This window comes from Galleria mellonella, unplaced genomic scaffold, assembly GCF_026898425.1.
Source record: "Galleria mellonella isolate WM207_F2 unplaced genomic scaffold, CSIRO_AGI_GalMel_v1 utg55, whole genome shotgun sequence".
Lineage (NCBI taxonomy): Eukaryota > Metazoa > Arthropoda > Insecta > Lepidoptera > Pyralidae > Galleria > Galleria mellonella.
This window is the reverse complement of record NW_026442115.1, coordinates 3,823,487-3,849,458: the sequence shown is the minus strand read 5'-3', so window position 1 is coordinate 3,849,458 and position 25,972 is coordinate 3,823,487. Positions and strand designations below refer to the sequence as shown.

Here is a 25,972-nt window from a genome sequence, read left to right as displayed (position 1 = left end):
TGCTATTCTAATATCAATATAAAACTTTCTAATAATTTCTTATTCAGTTTGTAGATAAACCTTTTAGTCGTGTTTCTTTACCAAGCAATTGGGTTTTAATGATTATGTTATCATTTGAAAAGTGAAATTTGACAATGAAATTAAAGCAAACGTATAGAAGCAGACGGCCTATCATGAAATATGTTCGAAAATTGCGGGGCTGAATTAAACACAAATTTGATGTTTAAATTACATAATATATGCTCTTTAAAAATATTAAAAACGTTAAAAAATCGTTCCTTTGGATTATTATAGTAGGATTTACATAGAACGACATGTTCATTTACTGGGCCGATTTTGATATGGACAAAAAGACGAAATTGAGTCTGAAAATTTGGAACTTCATATTACCATTATATAAATACCTTTCTTTTGGAATGGTAACACTTGATGGATATCAACGGCATGACAATATATTCTGTGATGTCCATAATATCGTTTGTTGGTTCTGACGCAGAGTGTAAACCATCATCTGTTACCACTCTCTGTCAGAAGCAATGAGATTAGAAGTATTATTAAAATATGAAAACCATATTTCAATAATTATTACACTAAAGAAAAACTTGAACTCGTGCTTTATACGCCATACAGCAATACTAATGAGATTAATTTTCGTTGGAATCTATACATATTAAATACAGATCTATATAATCCTATAACACAAGACGTGTAATCAGCGTAACACCATTTTATTTTATTATTTATAATGACTGTCTACAAATATGTTAAAACCTTATACATATACTTGTACTACAAGTTTATTTGTATGTAACCGTCTAGACGCAAGGACGTCTTTGCGGAAAAGCTAAGTAAGAATAGGTATAGGTAGATACACCGAACACACGATCGACGCGAATTTCACGACCCTACGGCTTTAATATTGAATGCCGACAACGTAGGTACAGAAATTGGGTCATGCAAAGGAATACTAATTGCTCTCTATTTTAAATTGAAAAAATCTCTATCTTTTTTCATAAAATATCACATAATTTTCTTTGAAAACGACGAATAAAGAATTATGTAACTAATTTAATATTTCGAATGTACCTATTTGACAACGAAAATGTTGAAAATGCATGTGTGGGGCAAAGATATTAAAGTAAGAAATGACCATATACGAAGAAGCACCAGTAAGTGATACGTGAAGTTTATCCTTCAGGTCAATTAATGCATCATGACGAATTCATCAGAAATTATAAGCACGCTTATTTCCAGTGAGAATCTCCACGTGATCTCCACGCAAGGTAAATAAGCTTTTAGTTGCTGATCTACGTGACCAGAATATGATCACTTATCGGGATTTAAAATAGTCTATGTTGTTCTCCATCTCATAGAATATTTGTACACTATATGCAATAACGATTGATAAACAATACACTTTTACATTTTTAATATTAGAAAGTATATTATACTACCAATGAGTTAGTTAATAGTCTGTTAGTTACCAGTACTAACAATCTGGTTTAAAGGATGATGATATTATATTATTGGAAACCGTCTCAACGACTCTGAGATACAGAATCAATTAAGTGGATCACAAACATTAGTTTACAAGGTGTCAATTATTTTATTATATTTTAAAGTATATATAAAAAGGAAATTAATTCTCAATGCTGGATTTATTAGTTTCTATTTTGTATGTCATATAACATCTCCATCGACACAATTGGATCTAGTTAAAAATGAAGTTTTAAGGTAAGTGAACATTATTAAGTAAATCCAAAATTTCTACAAAAACGTACAGACTAATCTGTGCCAACAAAATAAATAAGCAAAACTGATTTATTGATGAATTCTATGCTAGTAGAAGGAAAAATTCTCTAGTTTTCGTAATTTACTCCTTTACTTTTTATTATTATATTTTAAATAATTTCTATAATAACAAAGTGAACGGTTTATTTGTCCCTTAATTATTCAAGCACAAGGTTCTGAATGTATCTACCTCCTGTTACCACCACAAAAGCAGAAAAAATCCACACGTAAATGATATAACTACTTATTTGTAATAAAGTAGTTTCCAAATAAATGGAGTAACCTTTACACAAACATATATTTTAACATTTAATTAAAAATTCAAACCTAAGTTGCTGTTTAGAATGATAACAAAAAGTTACTTCAATCGAGAGGGCATACAACGGTAAAGGCGCGACGTGGCGCAATCGTCTAGACTGTAGACTAAACGTCCTATAATATCATCTCAAGCAAATAATATTCGTATTTTTCAACAGTTAGAAATTTAAATATCTAATAATCATGCTCCCTATGTTATTGTAGTATTCTCTGATACAGGTACGTAGATACCTACATAATATAATATGACAGTGATAAAATTGAAGTAAAATGTAGGGATATTTTATGTGCCTGCCCGGAGGGACCATGACGTTGTTCTCGAGTGAGAGACGAGAGTACCTATTAAGCTGTTATATCTCCCTAGCAACTACCTCATTATTCCGTCGTAAGACTCCGAATAACACCGGATTTATGAAAAATAACCAAACAATTGGTTCAATAAAATACTAAAGGTGTTGATCTTTAGTTGTTGCTAACTAAACTAATTTTACACGCGACTTCGCCTGCCTCACCTAAATAAGAAGTTTTTGCGTGCGTATATGAATGAATAAAAGAATGAAAACTCTTTATTCCTTCAAACCTTTAAAGACTGATTACAAAGATCAATACAACATGTACATAAAAAATAATAATAGACTATACTTAAATACCCAATTTTATAGTGTTTGGTTGACTCGTTAATGCGCTAAATAGTAACAAGCAATCGAATAAATTCAATTTCACATCTATACTTATAATAAATCTGTAGAGAGGTCAATTCTGTACATGAAATATATTTCCAAAATAACTATCAGAGGGTGATAAGTGATCGATACTGATGCCAAACATGCAATCAGTAAAATTTTTGTCTGTCTGTCTGTATGTTCGTTATAGAAACAAAAACTACTCAACGGATTTTAACGAAACTTGGCACAATTATTCTTCATACTTAGGGCAGGTTATAGTATACTTTTCATCACGCTACGATCAAAAGGAGCAGAGCAGTGAAGGGAAATGTGTCTGTTACATCAAAACCACTGAACCGTGAGGAAAGACATAGGCTACTAGTTATTTTACGAAAAACGACGGAAACGCGAAGTCGCGGGCTACAGCTAGTTTATAATATTAGAAAGAATAAGAATAGATTTGCCTACAGTCTACTTTATTAAATACATATTTTAAGTATTTTCTGTCTACCTTGGTAGATAAGTAGTATTATTTTTTGCGTGAAATAACTAAGGAATCAATACTTTATGACCTACGACCGATTTTTAAATATCGAAAATTACAATGCCAAAAGTGGTCTAGCCCTTGTCATCATAGAATTCACACGAGTAATAGTAATATGGTGACTTTAATAGCCAAGATTGACATGTGATTGAGATGGCAAACAAGCATACGGCCCACCTGATGATAAGTAGTTACCGTAGCCTACGAATGCCTACAATTAGGATAAACAAGGATTATAAACCAGGGGCATCACACGCGCATTGTCAATCCTTTTTTGAAGACCTCCGTGCTGTTGTCTCTTGGAAAAACCTCGACAGGGAGCTCATTCCATAACCTGAGCGTTCGTGGAAGAAAACATCTCTGAAACTGCGCTGTACGCGGCCGTCTTTTGGGAATGGGGATAAACTCCCTGTCGGTGGCGAGCTGTCCGATGGTAGAAAGTAGCTTTGGGCAACATATTGAACAATTCCTCTAAGCACAGTCCGTTTTATAAGCGGTAGAAGACGCAGAGTGAGGCAAACTCACTCCTAAGACCTAAGAAGAGTTCGATAGCGCTCGTAAGCCTGGATCATTGACAAAAAAAACCAAGACTTCATTATAACAAATATTTGAATAGGAACCAACACAGGAATACCTATCTAAACCTTATCAATTGCAAATTGTTAAAAATGATTTAGAATTAGCAACGTAGTAACGTAAAATAGACAAATTTCCAAAGTTAAAAACAAGCACATAACCACCTATATTTTTAAAATCGGTTAAAGAAACCATTTTTCTTTCGTTATATACATGTATGTATCGATTATACTTCACTTAGCAACGAAATAGTAACATCTTTAAAGTAACATACATCCTATCAACAGTGTGCAAACTACAGTAACGCTTGTGTGATAAATGGAGAACGCAGCTCCAGCTCCTGCAACCGTGGGCGTCCGTCGAGAACCATCCGTCGATCCTGTCAAAGCTCAAGGAATTCTGTAAGTATTTTAAAATTTATATCAGGCAAATTTTTTGTTTAATTCGTTGATCGGGGTATATCTATCGATCAGAATAAAAAGTAGCCTAAGTCCTGAACCATGTCAAATATGAGTAGCATGTGTATGCCAAATTTCATGACATTTACAGTTCCCCCAAGGTCTATATTAATTGTATCTACTATTAATAAATAAATACGTGGGACACTCAGAAAGCTTATTGACACTAAAAAAAAATTTCTATTGATAAACATATTTTTATTACATCTTTTCAAAGTACTCTCCACCAGCGTCTTTACAAAGTTTCATGCGTCTGAACCAGTTTTCGAAACACTTTTTCCAGTCCGCCGCAGACACCTCGTTAACAGCCTGCTCAAACGCTGAGAGCGCATCATCCGGCTACGACAATTCCCTTTGAGCTGATTTTTTATTTTTGGGATTAAGAAGAAGTCACACGGTGCTAGGTCAGGGCTGTAAGGAGGGTGACCCAGGAGTTTGACTGGTGTGCTGTCTAGGATATCCCTCGTTTTGATTGCGATGTGGGCGGGCGCATTATCGTGGTGGTGCAATAGCCCGCGGAGCCCTGTGTTAGGTCGCTTATTGCTCAGAACACAGAAAACTTCTGCCAAGCATTTGGTAGTATACCATTCAGTGTTAATGCTTCTTTGGTTTCGTAAAGGAATTGACACCAAGTAGCCAGTCAAATTGAAAAAGCTCGCGATCAAAATCCCGTCGACTGGCGCTTTGTTTCTGGATCGTATTGATAAATCCAGGATTCATCACCTGTAATGATGTCGTAAACACGCCGAAATGAAAATCTGCTTCATATCCAAAATTAGTCGACCGCACTTAAATTCATTATACCAACGATAGACGGTTGCCTTAGAAGGGTCTTTATCCATAAACGCCATTTGAAGTCTATCGTACGATTCGTCCGGTTTCAGGCGACACTTAAAATGGTAAAACATCATAGCGCGAAAATGTTCTCGACGCAAATCCATTTTTCAATGAGACACGGTAATTTTAATTAGCTCGCAAAAAATGTGGAAAGAAGTTTTGAATTTAGAACATACCTATTTTTACTTATAAGTAATCATGTTTTTAAATTAATTATAACTGGTCAGTCTCACATACATAAAAACTTTTTTTCGTAATATTTTCTGAGTGACTTGGTAAATTAATATAAGTAGATATATGTGTGTTCACCTAATACAGACAATAGGGGAGAAGGGATTGTTTGTAATGAGAATTAGCAACCCTATTGCAAGCAATATACCCTGTCAGGTCGACCTTCACGCGGTTCCTCCTAGTTATCATTATGATTGATTTATTGTTGAATTCGTCACGATGAGCCAACTCATTTGTTTCATCTTTACCTATCATCCTTCACTGTTATTCAGCCAGTGTATACTAATAGCGTAATAACGCAGGTGGGATTACCATTCTATTATCATCTATTTAAGTAAAATACAGACAATAACATACGAGTACGACAAACATTGCCATATAATTTTGAATTGTTTGTTCCACAAGAAAATAAACTTTAATCGTGAAAAATCTAATAATATAAACACTAGATTTATAAAATTTATAATAATTATAATAATTGCGTAATATTTAAAATATACGTATCGCTAATACATATATTCTATTTCACACAGGACAACAGTTACTAGAAAAGAGCGAGATGCAGCAAGGCTATGGCACCAAAAATGGGGTTTCTATACACAACTTCGTGAGATACAAGAGAAAGAAGCACAAAAGTTAGGTAATTATAGTTACAGGCATAACGATATTTGAACAAATAGGACATCAGATCATCAAATATCAGTTTAGTTCTGGAAGAGAAAATAATAGTATTGGTAATTTAAATGGAAATCATAAATTTTCGTAATATTGCCCAACTTCCACATGTTTAATTAAAAACCTAATTTTATGTTTAGCTCGTAGGATGCCTGGTGTGCTAATTATATAATATTTTAATTAAACTTTTAATTGATTATAAACCTTTATTATTTCAAAGGAATGCCATTAGAAGAGTATAGAACAGCTGTTCACTCGGTGAGTTGTAAACCAGAACCTAAAAAATATCCCGTTGTAGTAGATCCCTCGCCAACGCCTCTGCCGCGTACATCCTCCGGTAAGACATGTACTCGAATTATTTCTAATAAAAATCCGGTTAAGTTATATTTCTTTTTTATATTTTAAAGAAATTCTATCACAAATTAAAGGTATGGTCGGTCGACGAGCACTGTGCCCTCTAGAAAGATATGGAAGATTGGTAATGACGAGCCGGGATTATCCGACCAGGCCACCACTACCTCCTGGTCAAATTTATGACCCATACAAGCAAACTTTGGTATTTTTAGGGTTTGTATCAACTTAATAAACCTGCCAAATCAGATATTTCCATAATATCCTTACACTAAATAAAAATTTTGTGTCCTAAATAAAGTGTGACCATGTAATTTTGTAGTTCTGGGCATTTACCTGGATTGGTTTAATATTTTATTAATATATGGCAATAATTGCAGAAGCGTTACTGGTGACCCTATTTCATACAAACTACCAACGGCGAAGTGTGAAGTCCAAGACGAAATGTGGGCACGTCCGCATCAGCTGCAAGTGATGCCATTTTGCCAGGAAACTTTAGAAAAAACTTTTGTTAAATTTTGAAAACATGTATCAAAAAAATATTTACTTACTAAGTTATTAGTTACTAATTATAATTACAAAAAGGCTGAATTTTTAAATTTAAAAATCTCTTAACTGTACATTGTCATTTGTTTCATGATAAAGATTTTGCGTTGTATTTTGATCGTCTCTTTACATTGTATTTAAAATTTCAATAGGTAAATATATTTTGTGATATGTTGGTGAATCGTTCATGCCAAATGTCGGTCACAATGTGGGCGATTACAGTCAACAATGAGTGTTTCTGTTCTATTCGGGAACACATAGTTCTATAAAGAGTGTCGTCGATAGCGTTCATGGAAAAGTTACAATTTAGTTAATGGTTAATGGTAAGTATATAGAATAAATAACGAAAAATGCTTAAGCCCGACTATAATACTATATAATTTGCACAATAACAATATTACTTACACACAAGTGCTTACTGCATAGATAAGTTGCAATGTTTACTTTTATGTTAAAGTTGTTTGCCGCAAACTGTAAGATGTTGAACTAATAAAGTACCTAGTTGTTATTCTCATGTATAAGTATTATGTAATGTTACTGTTGGTTTCTTCAGGGTCAGCAACGCGCACGTGATATGCCTAGTGTTGCGGGCGTCCCTAGGTTACAGTAACCGTTTACCATCAGACGGGCTCTATGCTCGTTTGCCACCTTCATGGTATAAAAAAACTTTTTCCACGTTCATTAATTTCAATATTTTGACTACCAACTCTTGTGACAGATGCAAATAAATATATTATAAAAATAACTGATCATAAATATTACAATCGCTCTGGGTTTTGTATTAAAATAATTCTTCAAATAATTCTAACAAAAATTTAGGCCTTACCATTATTATTAAGTGTTACGAATACATTGATTGGAATATAAAAAATATATAAAAATTGTTTCAGTAACTTTATTTTTCTTATATTTACATATTATTTATTAATCATAACTGGCGGCAACTGTAACACTATGTTTTCTGGTAAAATTTCCACTGTTACTGCCTCATCGTCGTTGAGCCAATGAAAGTCCGCCAGGTACTGTGGAATAATTAATATATAACATAATGTTATTGTTGGTAGTGATAATGAAATATGGATAAGTAATATGGATAGTAAATTAATAGAGTAAGTAATTTTTTAATCTTATATATAAATACTCAACTACTTAATTCTCAAACTATTGAGAAACTGTGCTAAACAAAAAGGACTCAAAATGAAACATTTGTTTTTGTTCAAACATTTCCAACCTGTTTACCACATTCAAGCATCTTTATTAAATTTTACACCGGCTAACATTATTTTGCCCCCTATCAGTACTGAATTAGTTTTTTTCTTATCCAGATAAAAACTATCCTTTTAATAAATTTGGGGCGAAAACATTACATTTATAAAAAAATTACAAAATTTCATTAAAATCGGTTGAGTAATTCTGAAGATTATTATGAAACGAATATTATAATGTGATTTTTATATATTTAAGAAAATAAGGAGTAAAATAATTATCTAAACTTATGTTCACTATTTAGCAATAAACAATTAATGACTGAAGTAATGATGATGAAGTAGGATTCGAGTTTAGGATTATTTAACACATTCTTAAAACTCCTTTTAACTATAGTAAATTAATTTTAATTACAACTATACATACCTTAAAGGGTACAACTTTAATATTTGATGGTTTTGTATCCCGTCCTGTTCTTTTTGCAACAGGTTCACTATCTTCATCCTGGAAACATATTTTCAAACTCTTCTTATTAACTAGAAGACTCATATGTATCTACATATGAGTAGACTAAAAATTCACTGCTGACTTCTACAGGTTTTAATTAAACTCGGTTTAAATGTCAGATGAGCTAAAATATAATGCTATACATCTGAGTTACCTAATTTACTCTACATTTAGCTATTACTTAGGATTTTTAGAAAAACTGCATGGAATTTATACAAGTTATATTCCCCGCAATAAGACGGCTAGTCCACGTTGCTAAGAATCTCCTCCCACAAATATTGCATTTATGAAACTGTATAAATAATTTCCACAATTACCGGTTGTCTGTCGGCGACCCAAAGCGAGGTGTCGTCGTGCAATAGGAGAGCATCGCGACGCGGGTGCAATGTCATTGAGACAGCCACTCTACCGCCTATTTCTGCAACCGCCTTTGGCGACCTCAACCGCCACCCGTCTCTTTCCGCTGCAAACCGGCGCTGCAGTAGCTCATACTCTATCAGCTATAAATTATAATATTATGCAATTGTAATTATTTTAAATTTATTATACAATATAATATGATCACTTATAAATAAATTATCAAGACAAAAATAAAAGATAAAGAAGCCTTTATTCTGCGCTTAATATTATACAAAATTTACTTTGTAATTATAATTAATATTGCATGCATTATATTTTTTTTCACTACAAATAAATTACATTACATTACATTTTTTAGAATTAATTAATAAAATCGTAAAATTATATTATCAAAATTATATGTTAGCACAGAGTGCCTTGTGGCAAAGGCCTCCTCCAACTCCTTCCAATAATTTCTGTCCTTTGCTGACAAAAATAAACTTTAATTTGGAACTACAGAAACACTATAGTGAAAACTGCATCCAATTTGGTACAATGTGATCCGACACAAAACAAATATATGAATAGACAGACAAAAAGAGTAAACATTTATGTCTTAATAGGAATTAAGACATAAATTTTCCTTAAACTTCTTTTGTGTACAGATATTGTCTGATTTAATGATATGAATATAGATTTAAAAGTACAATGTTAATACAACTGATTCCGAGTGATAGTAAAGCATAAACAGTAAATGGGCATGTGTGATTTGTACAGTTAAGTATATAGTGACAATCTACTCTGTCGCCTATCATTCTCATAATATTATTGCGGTTGGCTTATATGCCGTTGATGACACACATCAATTATGATCCACAATAATAACCAATGTGTGTCAATAGAAATTAGTTCTGTGAATAAACGTTCCTAAGTAAACTCCCTAAGTATACTATTTATAACATATTCATTCTTAGAGTCTGTATGTCTTTTTAATATTCTTATTAAAAAATGAATTTTTATTTAACAATCTTATTTTTTATATTAATTCCTATATTGAGATTATACAAATTATATTATTAGTGTTGAGAAACTATCTTATAAAAAACAATCATTTACCATTAAAGAAAAAAAAAAAAATTACTTACATTTTGGTCTACGTAATGAATAATGAGGTTGTCTCGTTTCCAGTCGACAATTAGAGCTGACGGTATACATTTATATTTCGGCAATGTTACGTAATGTTCGTATTTCTTTTCGCCTTTAGTCCACACGGCTACAGCGCCTTGAGTGTCAGCCACTACTAAATATATTGCGCCTGAGGCGGTTTCTCTAGATACATAAAGGTGTAATACTGATGCTGTTTTCAAATCTGTAAAATAATAGGAAAAATAACGCATCACAATTTTTACCTAAAGGTTAACATGTTTGAAATAATTTTTAAATGTATACGTGTGCGATCGGGAATCTTATTATTATAAGAAAAACTTGAATGTTATTATCAGACATTCCCCTTCTGCTATGGTTATTAACCAAATACTATCATACACGACTTAGTAGGATGTATTGTTTAGAATAGTACCAGCGATCCTAATAGAATAACCATGTATAAACAGTAATAATTAGAACAATACACCATTATAAGTAAAACAAACAGTATTTTATTCACTTTCTACGATAAGACGTGACATATTAATTTGTTATGTAAATTTGATAATTACTTATAATACAACTATACTGATATTATTTTCACTTCTCTGTAACGGTTTTAAATGGGTTCTCCAAACTGTTCATTCCGAGGTTCGTAAGAGAATGCGTGACATTTAACAATATAAACTTTGTACGTATACGTTTGTAATCAATCGATGTAATAGATCACTTACCGTGAAACCTAAAAAATCTATGCACTAGTTTTAAGATTAAGGTATACCTACAGATTAATAGACAAGAAACGCGGCGAATTCTTAATATTAAAATATTGAGGACGATTTAGGCAAAACATCTGTATAAATAAACTAGAATTTTTCTGTGTTACATTTAGGTACTTACGTTTTTCCACGTTGATACTTTGTACCACGGTTGCACCTGCTAACGGGTCCACTTGTAAAACATGAACTACACCAGCGCAATGAACCATCATAGTGCGGGAGTCTTGTGTGAACGCAATTCGATCGCAACTCGTTGGTAAACCGCTGATTGTTAATTTAGACAAAGATAAATTGCCTTGGTCTTCTTCATCCTGTAATTATAATAATATGAAGAATGAATACAATATTGTTTCAATTCAGTCTATTCAATCTACCAGCCTGAGACAAGAAGCATAAGAATTTTTTTTTTTTTAATTAACAGTGCTATTTCAATAATTTCCATTCAGTAAGCAGTAAATAGTCCGTTATTTTAAGTTTAAGAAAGAACATTCTTACAATTAGCGGTCAAAGGATTTATTTTGACTGCCTGTAGCGGTTTTCGTGCACTTAACTCAAATAGACAAATTCATATTATTCTTGTTTTTTTATTATCTCTATGTTGAGTATTTTGAAAACATTGTAAAGTTTTGTTTTATATTCTGTCTGTTATCTTATTGTGTATTAATTATTGTAGTAAACAACTAAAAAAACGAAAAAAACAAACATACAAAGACAGGTTTGCTGTCAAATAAATCAGACAAGGATCCTTGTTCCATACTCGTTGAATAAAGTAGAAGACAATTTAAAGATTAACATACATGCTTTCTTTCATTTAATGACAAGAAAATCCCTTACCGCATCCAATTTCAGCATTCTTATGTGACTATCTGTTGAGTAAATAATAAATTCTCCAGAGGGCGACAGCTGACAGCAGCGTATTTGCTTCTGACCTTTCGCCTGTACTGATACTAATTTTAAAGGTTTCTCTATTAATTTTAAAGTTCTAATTTGTTTTCTGGCAACCTTCGCTTTGTCAATAATATCAAATGTTGAATCTTCTTCTAACCCTGTATTTTTACCTTTTTTCTGTTTACTTGTATTAATAGTGTTGACTGTATCATAAATAACACTTCCATTTTTGTTGGTGCCATAAGAACCTAATTTCCAAACTTCTAAATGGGTGCTGAATCTGTAATTAAAAATAATCATAATAAATGTTAGAAATATTTTTATTCTTTAAAATAATAAATTTCTTATAATATTCTTTAAACTTTAGAACATTACTAAAGATAAATAAATTTTTCTGCCACTAGTTCAAAAACTATGATTCTATTTTGTTACAAAAAATTAAAGTATATCATAATTTACACATTTATATAATCAAAATACCACAGAAGCATAAAAGTGAATATAAAATTAATTAGATATGAGTATGAATCAATCATAATTATCTTTTTCAGACCCCAAAAAATAGCAGATTAGTTTTAAAAGTAAGTTAAAGTTATTTATTTGTTTGTTACTTATAAATGCCTTAACAGCTCAAACAATAGTCATGGAATGTACCTGTAAGAAACTTGACACCTAATTAATTCCACAGAACCTTTATTTTTGTACCATAGAGAACTGACATTTTTTATTTGGGATATAAAAAGATCTATTCCAAACAATCATGCAAAATATATACAATATATTGTTTTAATTCTTATATAGTAAAGTTACAAGTAAATAATACTCAAAATAAAGTACACACATCACCTTAAAAGTAAAAGTTTTTTCACAGGTGACACTGATGTTCTTGGTGATGGAATCATTGGTGGTATCCGCATTACCCACTTGGGAGGATATTTAGAGAATGTCAAGTAACCATCAGCTCCAACCGATATCAATCTTTCTCTATCAATAACCAAGGATCTGAAATGAATTAATTCAATGTTATACAAAAACAGACAAATATTTACAAACAATATTTATGACAATGTAGTCAATATAAAAATAATAAATAAATAATATATACAAAATAGTTCATCTTCTGGAAAAATCAACAATATTACTTAAAAAGGTTTATTTAAAAGGTTTAGTAAAAACAAAAAAAAGAATTAATAATTGTTGCATACATTATACTCTTCTAAAGAATAGTATAATGTATTTAAGAATAAGAATATATTTATAAGAAGAATTACATAAAACAGAGTCACATCAGAATGAACATTCAAAAATAGCCCTACAACGAAACTAACACTATGACAAAATCATGAATGTATAAAAAATAAAATCATAAAAAGTATTATAAAGTTTGCTCATTACATCTTCATAGGAAAATATATTAAGGGATTTCAATCTAATTTTATAATCGAGAAGGTATTAATCCAATATAAAAATTAGACGATTTATCAAAATTGCTTGAAATATTATGAAATCAATTTACCAGAAGGAAACTTTGTACAAAAGTCATTTGCTTGGGTACCTCTGTCCCATTCCGTAAAGCAATTGTATTTGCATGGCTGTGTTTTGGTTTGAAGGGTGGGATATGGTGTGAATTTACAGGGTACAGAGGAATAACACCTGAGTCCTCAGGAATGGCAACACATGGGGGGCATATCATGGGCGAAACAGTATACACTGTTATGTCCATGGTACTGCTCATGTCTATAGGTGACGGTTATCACTTTCCATCAGGTGGGCCATCAGCTTGTTTACCATTCTAAGTTGTATACAAAAAAAAATATGCAGTTTCATTTAATATTTTCTATCCATACAATAGAGATGCAATTGTATCAGGGAATGCATATGTTTTTGTATCTGATTTTATTTATTTTATTTATTTATTCATTAGATATGGGTACAATTAATGCTAAAAGCATTCTCTCCCAGTCAACCATAGGGAAGTGTCAGAATATGTTTTTGTATCTGATTCGCAAGTGACTGTGAGTACCAACTATAAATATAACATATATAGGGTGAGATCAAAATAATTATCATCCTTTTAACAAACATCCACCTATCCATCCATCCTTATAAATTTTAGCATTAAATTATTAATAGGATTATCCTAACATATGCAGTAACTTACAGTTGTTTTATAAGTTATGTTACATTTTAATGTAAAAAGTCAACACAAATATGTCTAATAATGTAATTATTTATTAAATATCATGGCTCACCTAACATCATGTTCATGGACATGTCTTTGCACATGTCTCACCCATTGTCCCCTGGACTCCTTGTGATTTTTAACTTTAATGAACTGCATAATTACAGGGTCGACACCACTGAAGAACATGTATGTTTCATCATCAGACACAGCTATTGACAAAATGTCTGCCTTGTGTGTAACATAAGATTCAATCTAAAATCAAGTAAAGTAAATGCAAATGAGAGGTAATACCAAAAGGAAATATTGTCATTATTCAATCTTATTATCAACTCCCTGACCCAACACACATTATTCTCTATTGATTGAAATGTTTGAATTGGCAGCATTATTTATTTTCTCATTAAAACTGTTAAATATGAAAAATGTGACTTTAAAGGCCTTCCAGGCAATTTTTTACTTTGTTCTCTTCATAAGAACCATCCTTGGAAACGTACACCACAAAATGACAAATTGTTTAGAATATTTTCTTTGTTTGTCAAAAATCAGTTATCTTAAAATTAAGATGAGCAGATTTCATATAGTATTATGTCTTCTACACAACTTTTGTTCTGGTAGAGTAATACAATGTATTTGATATATTTTTTTATATAAGTAGTATGAATATAAAATTTTAAATTACCTGGTCCCCAAGATCCCCATCCCAAAATGTAAGTCGTCCTCCGCTGTCGCCAGATACAACAATGTTGTCAGCAAGAACAGCCAAACACCAAACTATGGTCTCCTTACCACGTCTACTGACTGACATGCGACTCTTAGCTTGCCCAGTCTGGACATTCCACACTCTTATTGTATCTACTGAACCTAAAATTTATTTTTATTAAATTATCTTAAGAGATAATTAAAAAAAAAAACAATAATTGACTTTTATTGATTCATGGGATTCATACCTAGATCTTTCTGTTATTCATTAATTACTTAATATATTCCAATGTAAGGTCACATAATAAAAATTTTTAAAATATATATTACTTATTAAATTAACAAAAAAAGTTTAAATTGTGAAAGAATGTTTTTAGTTATTATTTGGTATAAAAATGTGCATCAGTGTTTTTATTCATGTAATAATGGAGTATACAATATATTACAACTCCATCATCTTTTAAATATAATAATAGTTAAAGGAACAAAATACTACACACCAGTATAACAAAGAAAAAACTCAAAACATATTGAACTGAGCAGTCAGAGCCATATACTGTAGTGAAGCATTTATGGATTTTTAAGGATATGAGTATCAACACAAACAGATTTTATTTTACAATAACATGTTACTACATGTGATTACCTGTGACAAGAATATCTCCTGTTTTATTGAATTTGCAACACATTATTCTACCTTCTTGTTTATCAAATAATTTTAAATAATTTATTTCATTATTCTCCACACTGTATAAGTTGACATAACCTTGCTCTGTGCCCACTGCTACAATGGTATTTGCAGTGTTAACATCCAAACACCATGCTGCATATCCAGTCAAAAGAGTGGTACTTTTGAGGCATAGTTTATTTAGATCCCATTCAAGTAAAGCACCACCAAGACCGGTAGATAATAACCTATCTTCAACCCAACCTAGAGCCTCAACTGATCCCTTTTCGACTCCAGGAATAAATTTTACTAAATAAGGACCATAATTCAAGTCCCATATTTCAATTGAAGCATTTGCTCTGTAAAAAAAGAATGCAGGAATAAATCTAATAAAGAAATATTAAATGAGACAAACATGCTTATACGCCTAAAAATCAAACCTAACCTTGCAAGTGCAATACGTCTGGTAGTTTTGTTTAAAGAAACACAATTAATTAATTCTGGTTTTGGATTATAATAACAAACTCTGTGTACTTTACTACACATTTTGATTCTAATGGATTTAAAACAAACACATAGTAAATAATGAATTAATGTTAAAAACAAGAAGATAAAAAAAAATTTTAAATTGACAATGCAGTCACAGATACTAAACACTAATCACAGATTACAGAGACTATGTCTAAAAACAACAGCATGAGAAAAGACCTAAGAACAAGGAATTACTTAGAAGGAATGATAAAATAAAAACTGTAAATCATATGGTTGCCTCTTTTCTTCTTATGCAAATATAATTAGTAAAAGGAGGACGAAAGATATAATATCCATCACTTTTTTGTGAATTCATAACAGGTTAGTATATAGAAAATATTTGATATGTTAATTTTTGGCAATGACAAATTTTACTTTTTATTAATTATATTTGCATTAGAAGAAAAGAGGCAATTGTATGATTAAGTTTTTATTTTATCATTCCTTCTATGTAATTCCTTGTTATTAGCTATGAATTGACAAGAATAGCAACTGATGGTGTATATTTTGTCCTTTTTTTCTAATTATATTTGCATAAGAAGAAAAGAGGCGACCATATGATTTACAGTTTCTATTTTATCAGTCCTATGTAATTCCTTGTTCTTAGGTATACACTAGCGGGGCACCAGAGATGATAGGTTTTTTTAATGAGTGTTAATGGAATGGTAATCACCTCTGCGCTATTGATATACGCTGGCGGGGTATTGAGAGCTAATAGGTGAGGATAAAAGCAGGTCAGTCAGCCCATCGTGACGAATTCCACCATCATAATTAACCACGATAGTTTCCAAAGGTAACCACATGGAGGTTGACCTGATAGGGTGTATTGCTAGCAATGGGTCAATTAGACCCTACTACTAACAATCCCTTTCCCCCAGACCAAGGGTATTAGATAGGTTGACAATTGACAACACAGCAACTAGTCACTATGTTATATTGACAGAAAAATGACTGATTGATGCTGAAATATTGAACTGACATACGAGTCATAAAAACAATAATTTACCTATTTACGTAGATTCTACCAACTACCAATAAAAATATTTAGACTTTATATTAGACAATTTTATTTTTCTTTAATGAGGGTATTGTAGTACACATACTAAAATATCTAATCGTTTTCGTGTTTCCAATAATATTTCAATTGTATCTTCTATATCTACTGTGAACAATGGGTGACGGACAAAGCGAAAATCAACCCTTACTGAGAGATGGTGAGTTTACTGAAATTTTGTTTTTTTTTTTGACGAATCATGATTATACTCTCAGCGTTTCAATTTAATTTAAACTTAATTGTTCAGTTCAACAATTCTTTTTATTTTAAATCATTGTATAATTATATGGACTGTGCAATTAAATATGTATCTATCCATTTCTTATATGATCTAATAGATTTTAATTGAATATTACGTATGAGACAAACTAACTATTCCTTTGACAGAAGAAGTTAATGTCAGCACGATATCTCCAATTGGACCCGACGAACTCCCACCGCCTTACCAACAAGCTGGAATGCCTATGGTGACATGCCGTGTATGTCAGGCCATGATAGATATATCGGGAAAAAGAGAGCAACATGTTGTAAAATGTTCTGAATGCAATGAAGCTACAGTATGTATTTGCCATTATTTTACTTTGGAACTCTTACCCCCTTATTCATAAAAAGGTCAAGCATCTAATAAACTTGTTTTGAAAAGTAACAATATACTGTAATAGCTAAAATAAGTTTGATTTAAATATGTTTTAGTTTTTATGAATAAGGGGGAAAACTCCTTATTTATTACCACTCACCAATATCACCTATTAATGCTACTCACTGTAAATTTCTATTCATGGTTATTTGTGTATTGTATTATGGTTCCGAAGTCAGATAACAATTTGTCCATTTATACTGTGAAAGAAATATACCTATTTAAATTACTGGACTTACAAATATAATTACATTATACAGTATCATGTTTGGTATTTTGTCATGATCAAATGTTCTGATGAATCTGTCATTACCACCATGCTATAATGCATCATCATCACATGGATCTTTATTGTATAAAAATAGTATGCATATGTTTACTTATTTTGAACATATTAATGTTCTATCTATCTTTGTTTGTATTATTGTACTAGATATGAATGTTTTAACTGTTATTAACATTATAAATAAAAATATAAAGGTTTGAATTAAAATGATTATTATATTGCAGCCTATAAGAAATGCTCCCCCGGGGAAAAAATATGTGCGCTGCCCATGCAATTGCTTGTTAATCTGCAAGTCTTCTTCTCAACGCATTGCATGTCCTAGAGCCGACTGCAAAAGGATCATTAACTTGGCACCATCGCCTGTCACTCCTCCAGTACCCATCTTACCTGGCATGTGCAGGGTTATTTGTGCACACTGTCAAGACACATTTCTGGTAAGTAGATGAAAAAACTACAAAAATTGTAAGAAAATACAAGTAAATGCAAAATATTTATCTATGCACCTCTTGCAGAAATTAATTTTACAGCATTATGATGTCTCTTAGATAATAAATAGGATGATCAAATAAGAATTAATATATAATGGGCCACCCCTTCCTTTCTTGTGGATGTTGAAAAGATGACTAAAGGAATTGAATGCTCAAGGGCAGCAGTGTTTTTCTTAAAATATTACCAAAGCCTAACTATGGTTGCCAACCAAACTACTGGCGAAACCCCTCAAGGGGTAACGTCTGGTATGATTATATAATTAAACAAAATAAGGATATTTCTTTTTTATTTAAAATGAATTATATAACAACTTCATATCACAATGTTCATTGATGCTAACCTGTGAAACCTCAACTGATTTTAATAAAATATTGTGAATCAGTATTATTTGCTCTGACTAAAGATAGGAATGTTTTTATTCCGATAAGATAAAAGTAGTGTTAGTATTGACCCAGGAAATGTGTTCTTATTCCTTACTAAGAGGAGTAATAATATTTGATATAAAAATATATTTATTATTAATAATAATAATATGCAGTTATATAAATACAAAATATTATCTGGAACTCCAGCTGACTGTGCTTCTGCAGGGGGTTAGTTTGCCATCTCCTTAAGAGGGAAGATGTGAATTTTGTTTAAAAAAAATATAAATAATTTTTATTCAATTAAACTTAATTAAGCATTTTTAAATTGAAATTTTATTTTATGAATCTACCACCCAGTTTTAAATGCCATTATTTTAAGTATCATCACTTTTTTCCTGTCAACTTGTGAGAAGTATGACTTCTAACTATGAGTAGTTCTAAGAGTAACTACTCCGAGTACTAAGAGTACTACTACAAGATCAAATGGATATAGGTTAATATCTATATCTAATGAAACTTTATTCATATAATTACTATTACATTTTATCGTATTCCGAGCGATGCTCAACTTGCCATAGTGGTGTAGTGCATCTGGCATGTTTGCAGAGAACAGGGTTAATGATTTTTTTGCTATTTTATGTAAATGTAAGGCAAAATTTAATGAAAGATTAATGACAATAAGTAATCGTATTGTAAAGACTGTATTCCTCACTGCATAGCTGACGACAAAAGTTTTTATAATAAAATTATTTAAATTAGTATTTTGTAATTAATGTGCAGTTTAAAAATAATAATAATAGTTTGTATAATTAATAATGTAAAAATTGAAATTAATTAAAAGGAAATTTTAATCATAATAAGTGTAAAGTATGGGTATATACCTGAAAATAAAAGATTTATTATTATTATATATAAGTAGATCACTAAATGCCAAATTTTAAATTTGTATGATATAGAACTAATAATATAATATATTTTTGAGTTAGTGATGAAATATGATTTAATGAAATTTTTTTCTGGAGATGTAACAAAAGGGAATTCATTAGATATTTCTGTTTAGGATTTATAGTATAGAACTGTAGGTTTTGGGGTCTAAAGACTTGTTTATTTATGTATAGAAAGGGCTTAGCGCTGAATGTAGAGCTGGGTTATGCTCCTCTTTATGTAGATACAAAGCGGTACCTTAGATACAATTTCGTGTACACTCTGAGCTCTCTCTCAAAGCTGAATCGCAAATAGCGCTACACACTCACCATTCATAATTTGCAAATACGAATAAAACTGACAAATGAAAAATACGCTTGAAAAATACGTGCAAAGATTCTCATCTGTGAACGCTTCGATAGATTATTATATTTGAATTGGGAGGTAATTCTGAGCTTTGCATTGAGATGAAACTACAATGCTCCTCTATGTAAAATTTTTCGTAAACGAAGCATAGTCTTGCTTCGAAAAAACATTACGGCCGCACTTGTTAATTACGCGTTAATTTTTAAAGTATTTAATTATTACAATTTATTGCTTTCAGTATCAGCTATTGAAAAATGCTCCAGTACGATGCCCTCATTGTCGCAAAGTGTCATCGGTGGGGTCGCGTATGGCCCGCGTCAGGGGAACGATATTTGCAGTACTCGCATTCATATTTTTAGCAATCGCGATCGGCGTCACTGTAGGAACATTTGACAAAGCCAAGGAACACCATGGTGTTTATGTAGCATATGTTGCACTGTTCTTAATCGCATTTCTATTGGGAAGCCGAGCTCTCTATTACTTTGCTATGAAAGTAAGTACAATCGAGGGCCCAATGTAAAATGAACAACTATAACATTGGTATTGTGATAATGACTAGGGAATATTAAAAATTTCTCAATTCCATATTACTAACATTATATTTATTTGGTTCTATGCCAATTAGATATATTGTATTATAACCTTTATTTGTAACGCATGTAGAATTAAGCTAATCTAAAAAATCGCTTATCTCTTTTTGTTGATCAAAAATATATGAAAGAACTGCTCACGCCAATAAACATATTAGTTTCGATAAATTGTATTAAGTACTAAATCTTTAATAAAATTTACTGTTATTATAAAGATAGCTACTGGCTGATATTGTTTAATGTTTAATAAAAAAGAAAGAATATTTCAAATTATTGATAAAGTAACGAATATAATCCAAATTATTTCACACAATCGTAGTCGTTGATTTTATCAGTTTACGAGAGTAGTAATTATTCATAGATGTCTATATTTATCTTAATAATTCGCTTATCTTGTGCATATATATGTTTTATTGCTCTAGTAAATCGAATAATAGAGCGATAGGTTAGAATAATAATGGCCATATATCTTTTATACGCTAAAAATAATCCCCCATCAAATGAAAAGTGGTGATTCACGCTTAATAAACAAACAATACTGTGGATGTGTTGGTTACTACTCCCGCGGACCAAGATGCTATACCTCTTGAGGCAATGATTGCACAGCTTTTCATTTTTTATACCATATAACAAATTAGATTTGCTGCTTAAAATAAATAAAATAATGAAACTTAGTAAAGCGAGTCGCAGCTATTTGTTAAAGTAAAAATTCTTTCTGGTACATAAATTGTTTAAATTTAATCCTTAGATGCATAATTAAAAGAATATGATAGTTCAGTAAGTTAAATACCAGACAAATAATTGGCAATTACCAATTTCAAGTTCATACACTTATGTCCGTCTGTCTCTTATTGGAGAAGACAATAAATATACACCGAGTTATATTACAATATATTTGACTTCATTATACGATTGCAATTGTACTTCATTTACACAGATATAGTTTACAATTGTATCGCATCAGACCATCAAAATTATATGTTCATTTTTCATCAGACACTAAGAACTCGAATAGCACCCCAAATAAATCATCACGCACAATTCGCGGGATTAGAGCACGAAGTATAAATTAGTGATCAATGCTGTCAAATTTTAAGATGTGATATAAGCCACTTACCAGTTGTGCGTGCACTTTTAAGCGGAATTTGTCTTTCTGAGCGTTCAAATTTTTATTTTTTATTGTATATTTATGTACGTATATAAAAATTTGTATGTATGTGTAATAGAGTTGAATGAGTAATAGGGATAATTTATGTTCGATCACATCGTATTTGTCCTTAAATTTAATGACTAATACAATAATTTAATGCATCCTTAATGTTTATTGAATAGGTGCTGAGATTATTTTTTATTTCAACGAATTTAATTCTTATCCTGACATTATTATGTGTGACAGGGTGTAAGATCATTGCATCATTGTATATAAATGTTTCATATATTTTAATACTTAGACCACATGTGAGGCCAATGTCACTACCTATGTGGGATACTCATTATATTATAATATATTTGAAGCAAATGTAATATTTAATTCGTGTTAATTACTAAAGCTATTGCCTTTGTACATCCAAAAAGAAAACTTTCCATATATTGTTGTTTGCATATACATTGGAACTTAGTGATAACGTTAATTTACTATTATTAATGAAAAATTAATTATTTGAATTAGGAAATTAAAGAATAACCTTGATATAGTGACATGTTACTAAACCAGTTCTAATAAAAAACCAAATTTATTTACTTTAAATAACGTGAATTCAAGTTAGTATTGTGTCCAATATATTAAGTAACCGCTTTAGTATTGATATTGGTATGCTATTAAACTACCTTTTATGTCCTATAGTTTAAAAGCATGATATAATTTCTTTGTATAATAGTAGATTGAACGATCAATGTAATTACGATGAAACTTGAAAATTTAAAAAAATAAATGCATTCATTATTCTCGATATTTACTAGACTTAATCAAAATTACTGTGTAAATATATAAAATTAGTAATTAAAGGCTTATATGTATAATAAGAGGTGTCATTTGTACGTAATATTTGCAAAGTGTACCAAGAGTATAAATGTTCTCGTGACGTAAACGATTAATTTAAAAAACTACTTTCGTACAATTGCATTATCAATAATTTGTATTACATTACAAGAAAATTTGTAACCTTGTGTAAGAACTGTTTTACATTCACCTAAGATCGATTCTTATAATGAAATCCGCAATGGCTACTGTAAATTTCTTTCTGTGCGTCCAATGGCGTAGTGATCAAATAGTTTTTTCCCGTTGCAAGTATAGTGTATTTTTCAGTATACCTCAGCCAATAGAATAAAAAAAATCCTTAAAAAGGTTAACATATTTTACAGACAGCACCTCTTATAGCACAATTATGTACCTTTAAGTACTTTGTTTGTTTCATGTATTGTCTTCTTTTTGTATTCCTATGCAAATTTAATATATATATATATATGTGTGTTTTCATTACATAAGTACCTGTAATAAGAAATTCAGTATATTCATTTTATTCCCAATGTTTTTAAGATAAAAAAATATAATACACGTGAGAAATTGCAATTGCAATTTCTCAGTTTCATATGAACGTTTTATATATGGAAAATCTTATGAAAAGCTAAAAATGCATGTGTTAAGAATTGTATTTTATTTCAAAGTCTCAATTTTTTAATAACCGAGCTAAAATGTTTTCGGATCGTTATCCTTTAAAGCATGGTCGATAAGACACTCTCATTTGTTTAATATTCATTATAAAGTAAATAATTATGTTTTAGATATTTGTCTGGCAAGTGGACTTCGGTTACTTGCCTATTTTTATTTGTAAAACTTGTACATGTATATTACTCATTATTTAAAATTAAATTTTTATTTTATATTATTAGTGTTCCAATTTAATTTACTAGTTGTGCGACTCGTAATTTTTATATCTAAAAAAGACTTCTATAGATATAAAAACTATCTTCAGCAATGATTGTATATGTGGAATTTCACTAGGACAATCTTTAGTTTAATTTTTCAGCTAAGTGGGATGATAACAATGCCATTGTTATAAAGAATAATATGATGCTTCTATACAAAAATTACATTTAAAATTGTCGAAGTAAAATTAAATAAGCACAGATATTGCAAGACAAAACATAAATGCAGCCGAATACTTACCGAAATTGAAAAGGATCCGTATTTATAGACCTTATATTTATATACAATTCTTAACAACTTTCTTTATGTTTTACAACAATGGTCAGATTCGCTGGCTGGAAATGAGTGTACAATTTGATTACTGGACTCTATCTTCACTGCTGCTTTTTAGTCTATATATCTTGAGTCATAAATAATGTGTAAAGGGCTTTAGTCAAGACCTTGGTTGAGAAGCCTCGTATATTGTAGCCACTAGATGAACTAAAGCGTTTTATTAACGTAATGAATAATGAATATTTATGAAGGTCGTAAAAGTACGACTACTTTGAAATCTCCAAATCCGACGTTACTCTACTACAGCACTCTAAACAGTAAATATCTAAATGAATAAAATTATTTTGCAAAAAAGATCTCATTGCTAGAATTATCAATTCGGTGCAGAATTGCGTTTATATCACGTAAAATAGGTGCCTAAGTTAAAATGTTGCACTGACAACCTCTTCTTTTAATTTCATCATCAACTTGAATGTTAAATAAGGTTATATCAATTTGGACTGGACTCTCCTATTAGCTTGTCTTTATTTAATTTTTTATTTGTGTAGTCTATCTATATAAATAAAAATTAAATGCTAATGTTTGTTGCTACGTCAAATACAAACTGCTAGACTAATTTGGATTGGCAAAGAAAAAATTTGAAAGGAGAACAAATTAAATAACATCGAAAAAAAAAACAATCAATAACGGGCTTCTCAAAAGTTGTAGAAAATATTAAAATATTATCTGAATGTCTACGACTCACCTATTATTATATTTATTCAACTTATTAACCAAATGATTACTTGTTTTGTGTTCATTAATGACTGTTTGTTGTGTAATTAAGCATTATTATAGATATTTGAATTTAGAATCCTTATATTGTCTCCTACACAAATCATAAATATGTGACATGCACATGTGAATAATAATGCACATAATTATGTAATGTAACTTTTATATCAAAATTGCATGTAGTATTCCACCAAATATAAACGTCACTAGAGTTCGATAGGTAACTCGGGCTGAGCATAAAAAGCATAATACATGCGCTCTATACCTACTATCGTTCGGTTTATTCTGAATCATTTTATGAATACGTGTATATAAGTGACTTATAGCTGCCCTAGATATTTTAAAATACCGTACATAAATTAACATAATTTGTGAATGTAGTACCTTAATACAAATTTTCATGTTCAAGTTCAATCAGCCTAAATATATATTTATAAATTTATCTTTGTATAAGAGAAGAAAATATACGTATTCGCAATTACATCAAGTGACAATAATTAAAAGTTATTAGACAAGAAATAATACATTTTGTGTCTTGAAAACAAAGATGTAACCTCTACCTTTCTTAATCATATTAGAATAAAGAAAATAGTTTTAAAATTTCACAGTACAGCATTCTAGACATTTTTATTTGGGAAAATTGAAAGGATTTTTTAAATACCTATTAAAATCATTATGAGTTGTACAAAGATTTACGTTACTGTTATTATATTATCATGTTTACGTCGAAAGCTTTTTATTAAAATTAAGTTTTCGAAACTATCCGTTAGAAATTCAATATAAATTTTCGACATAAATGCCAAGCAATATAAATCTGTGTTAAACTCATACTAGAGTTGTTCATTTGGTAAGTAGGTAATATATATTTAATAGTTGTGCATTACTTTTGAATCATTTGGCTATAAAGTAACTAAAGTGATTTGGATAAAAAAAAATTGTAGCCACATTTTACTCGAAATCCGCTAGCCATAATAATATTACTAAAATCCATCTATAGGTACTTGAATTATAATTAATGATTTAAATAAAGTGAAAGCGTCTCCATTAATTTCCATCTATACCTATAAAGTAATATAAGCTAAAGGAATTATTATAAAGTAGGTACCCTAGTCTATCCAAAAATTTGACCACTCCGTGTTTTTCATTTCTTTCAGATGTGATATATATTATTAAGTGTCTAGTTATTACTTATATGAAATGCAAGATTAAAGTATTTCGAACATTCTATCTAAAAATTATTTTTAGTTAGTGTATATTATATAATTTTCATGTCAGGCTTTACAGCGTGTATTTTTAGTTTTAAGTTAAATAAATGGTATATAATGCAAATAATTTTTATTTGTATTCTA

At 30.5% G+C, this 25,972-nt stretch overlaps 3 protein-coding genes across 4 annotated transcripts; 2 read left to right on the top strand and 1 right to left on the bottom strand.

The window, feature by feature from the left end:
* The first annotated feature begins 4,144 nt into the window (after positions 1-4,144).
* Positions 4,145-7,687, top strand: LOC113521443 (uncharacterized). Its single transcript, XM_052898973.1, has 5 exons — positions 4,145-4,295; positions 5,954-6,060; positions 6,316-6,432; positions 6,524-6,662; positions 6,827-7,687. Exons 1-5 carry the CDS (start codon positions 4,213-4,215, stop codon positions 6,966-6,968), a joined length of 588 nt encoding a protein of 195 aa, XP_052754933.1. The 5' UTR covers positions 4,145-4,212; the 3' UTR covers positions 6,969-7,687.
* A 180-nt stretch (positions 7,688-7,867) lies between these two features.
* LOC113521316 (U3 small nucleolar RNA-associated protein 4 homolog) lies at positions 7,868-16,060 on the bottom strand. Its single transcript, XM_026906825.3, has 11 exons — positions 15,854-16,060; positions 15,388-15,767; positions 14,722-14,903; positions 14,110-14,294; positions 12,704-12,859; positions 11,804-12,137; positions 11,091-11,280; positions 10,190-10,413; positions 9,023-9,205; positions 8,625-8,702; positions 7,868-8,014 (listed from the first exon to the last, which is right to left on the bottom strand). The coding sequence occupies exons 1-11, from the start codon at positions 15,952-15,954 to the stop codon at positions 7,910-7,912; spliced, it is 2,118 nt and encodes a 705-aa protein (XP_026762626.2). The 5' UTR covers positions 15,955-16,060; the 3' UTR covers positions 7,868-7,909.
* An 857-nt stretch (positions 16,061-16,917) lies between these two features.
* On the top strand, positions 16,918-25,955 carry LOC113521321 (type 2 phosphatidylinositol 4,5-bisphosphate 4-phosphatase). Of its 2 annotated transcripts, none has more exons than XM_026906834.3 (4): positions 16,918-17,153; positions 17,384-17,550; positions 18,141-18,350; positions 20,299-25,955. In XM_026906834.3, exons 1-4 carry the CDS (start codon positions 17,111-17,113, stop codon positions 20,578-20,580), a joined length of 702 nt encoding a protein of 233 aa, XP_026762635.1. In that variant the 5' UTR covers positions 16,918-17,110; the 3' UTR covers positions 20,581-25,955. The 2 variants fall into 2 exon arrangements, with proteins under 2 accessions (XP_026762635.1, XP_026762634.1); XM_026906833.3 differs by having other exon boundaries at positions 16,919-17,153; positions 17,381-17,550.
* Positions 25,956-25,972: the final 17 nt, after the last annotated feature.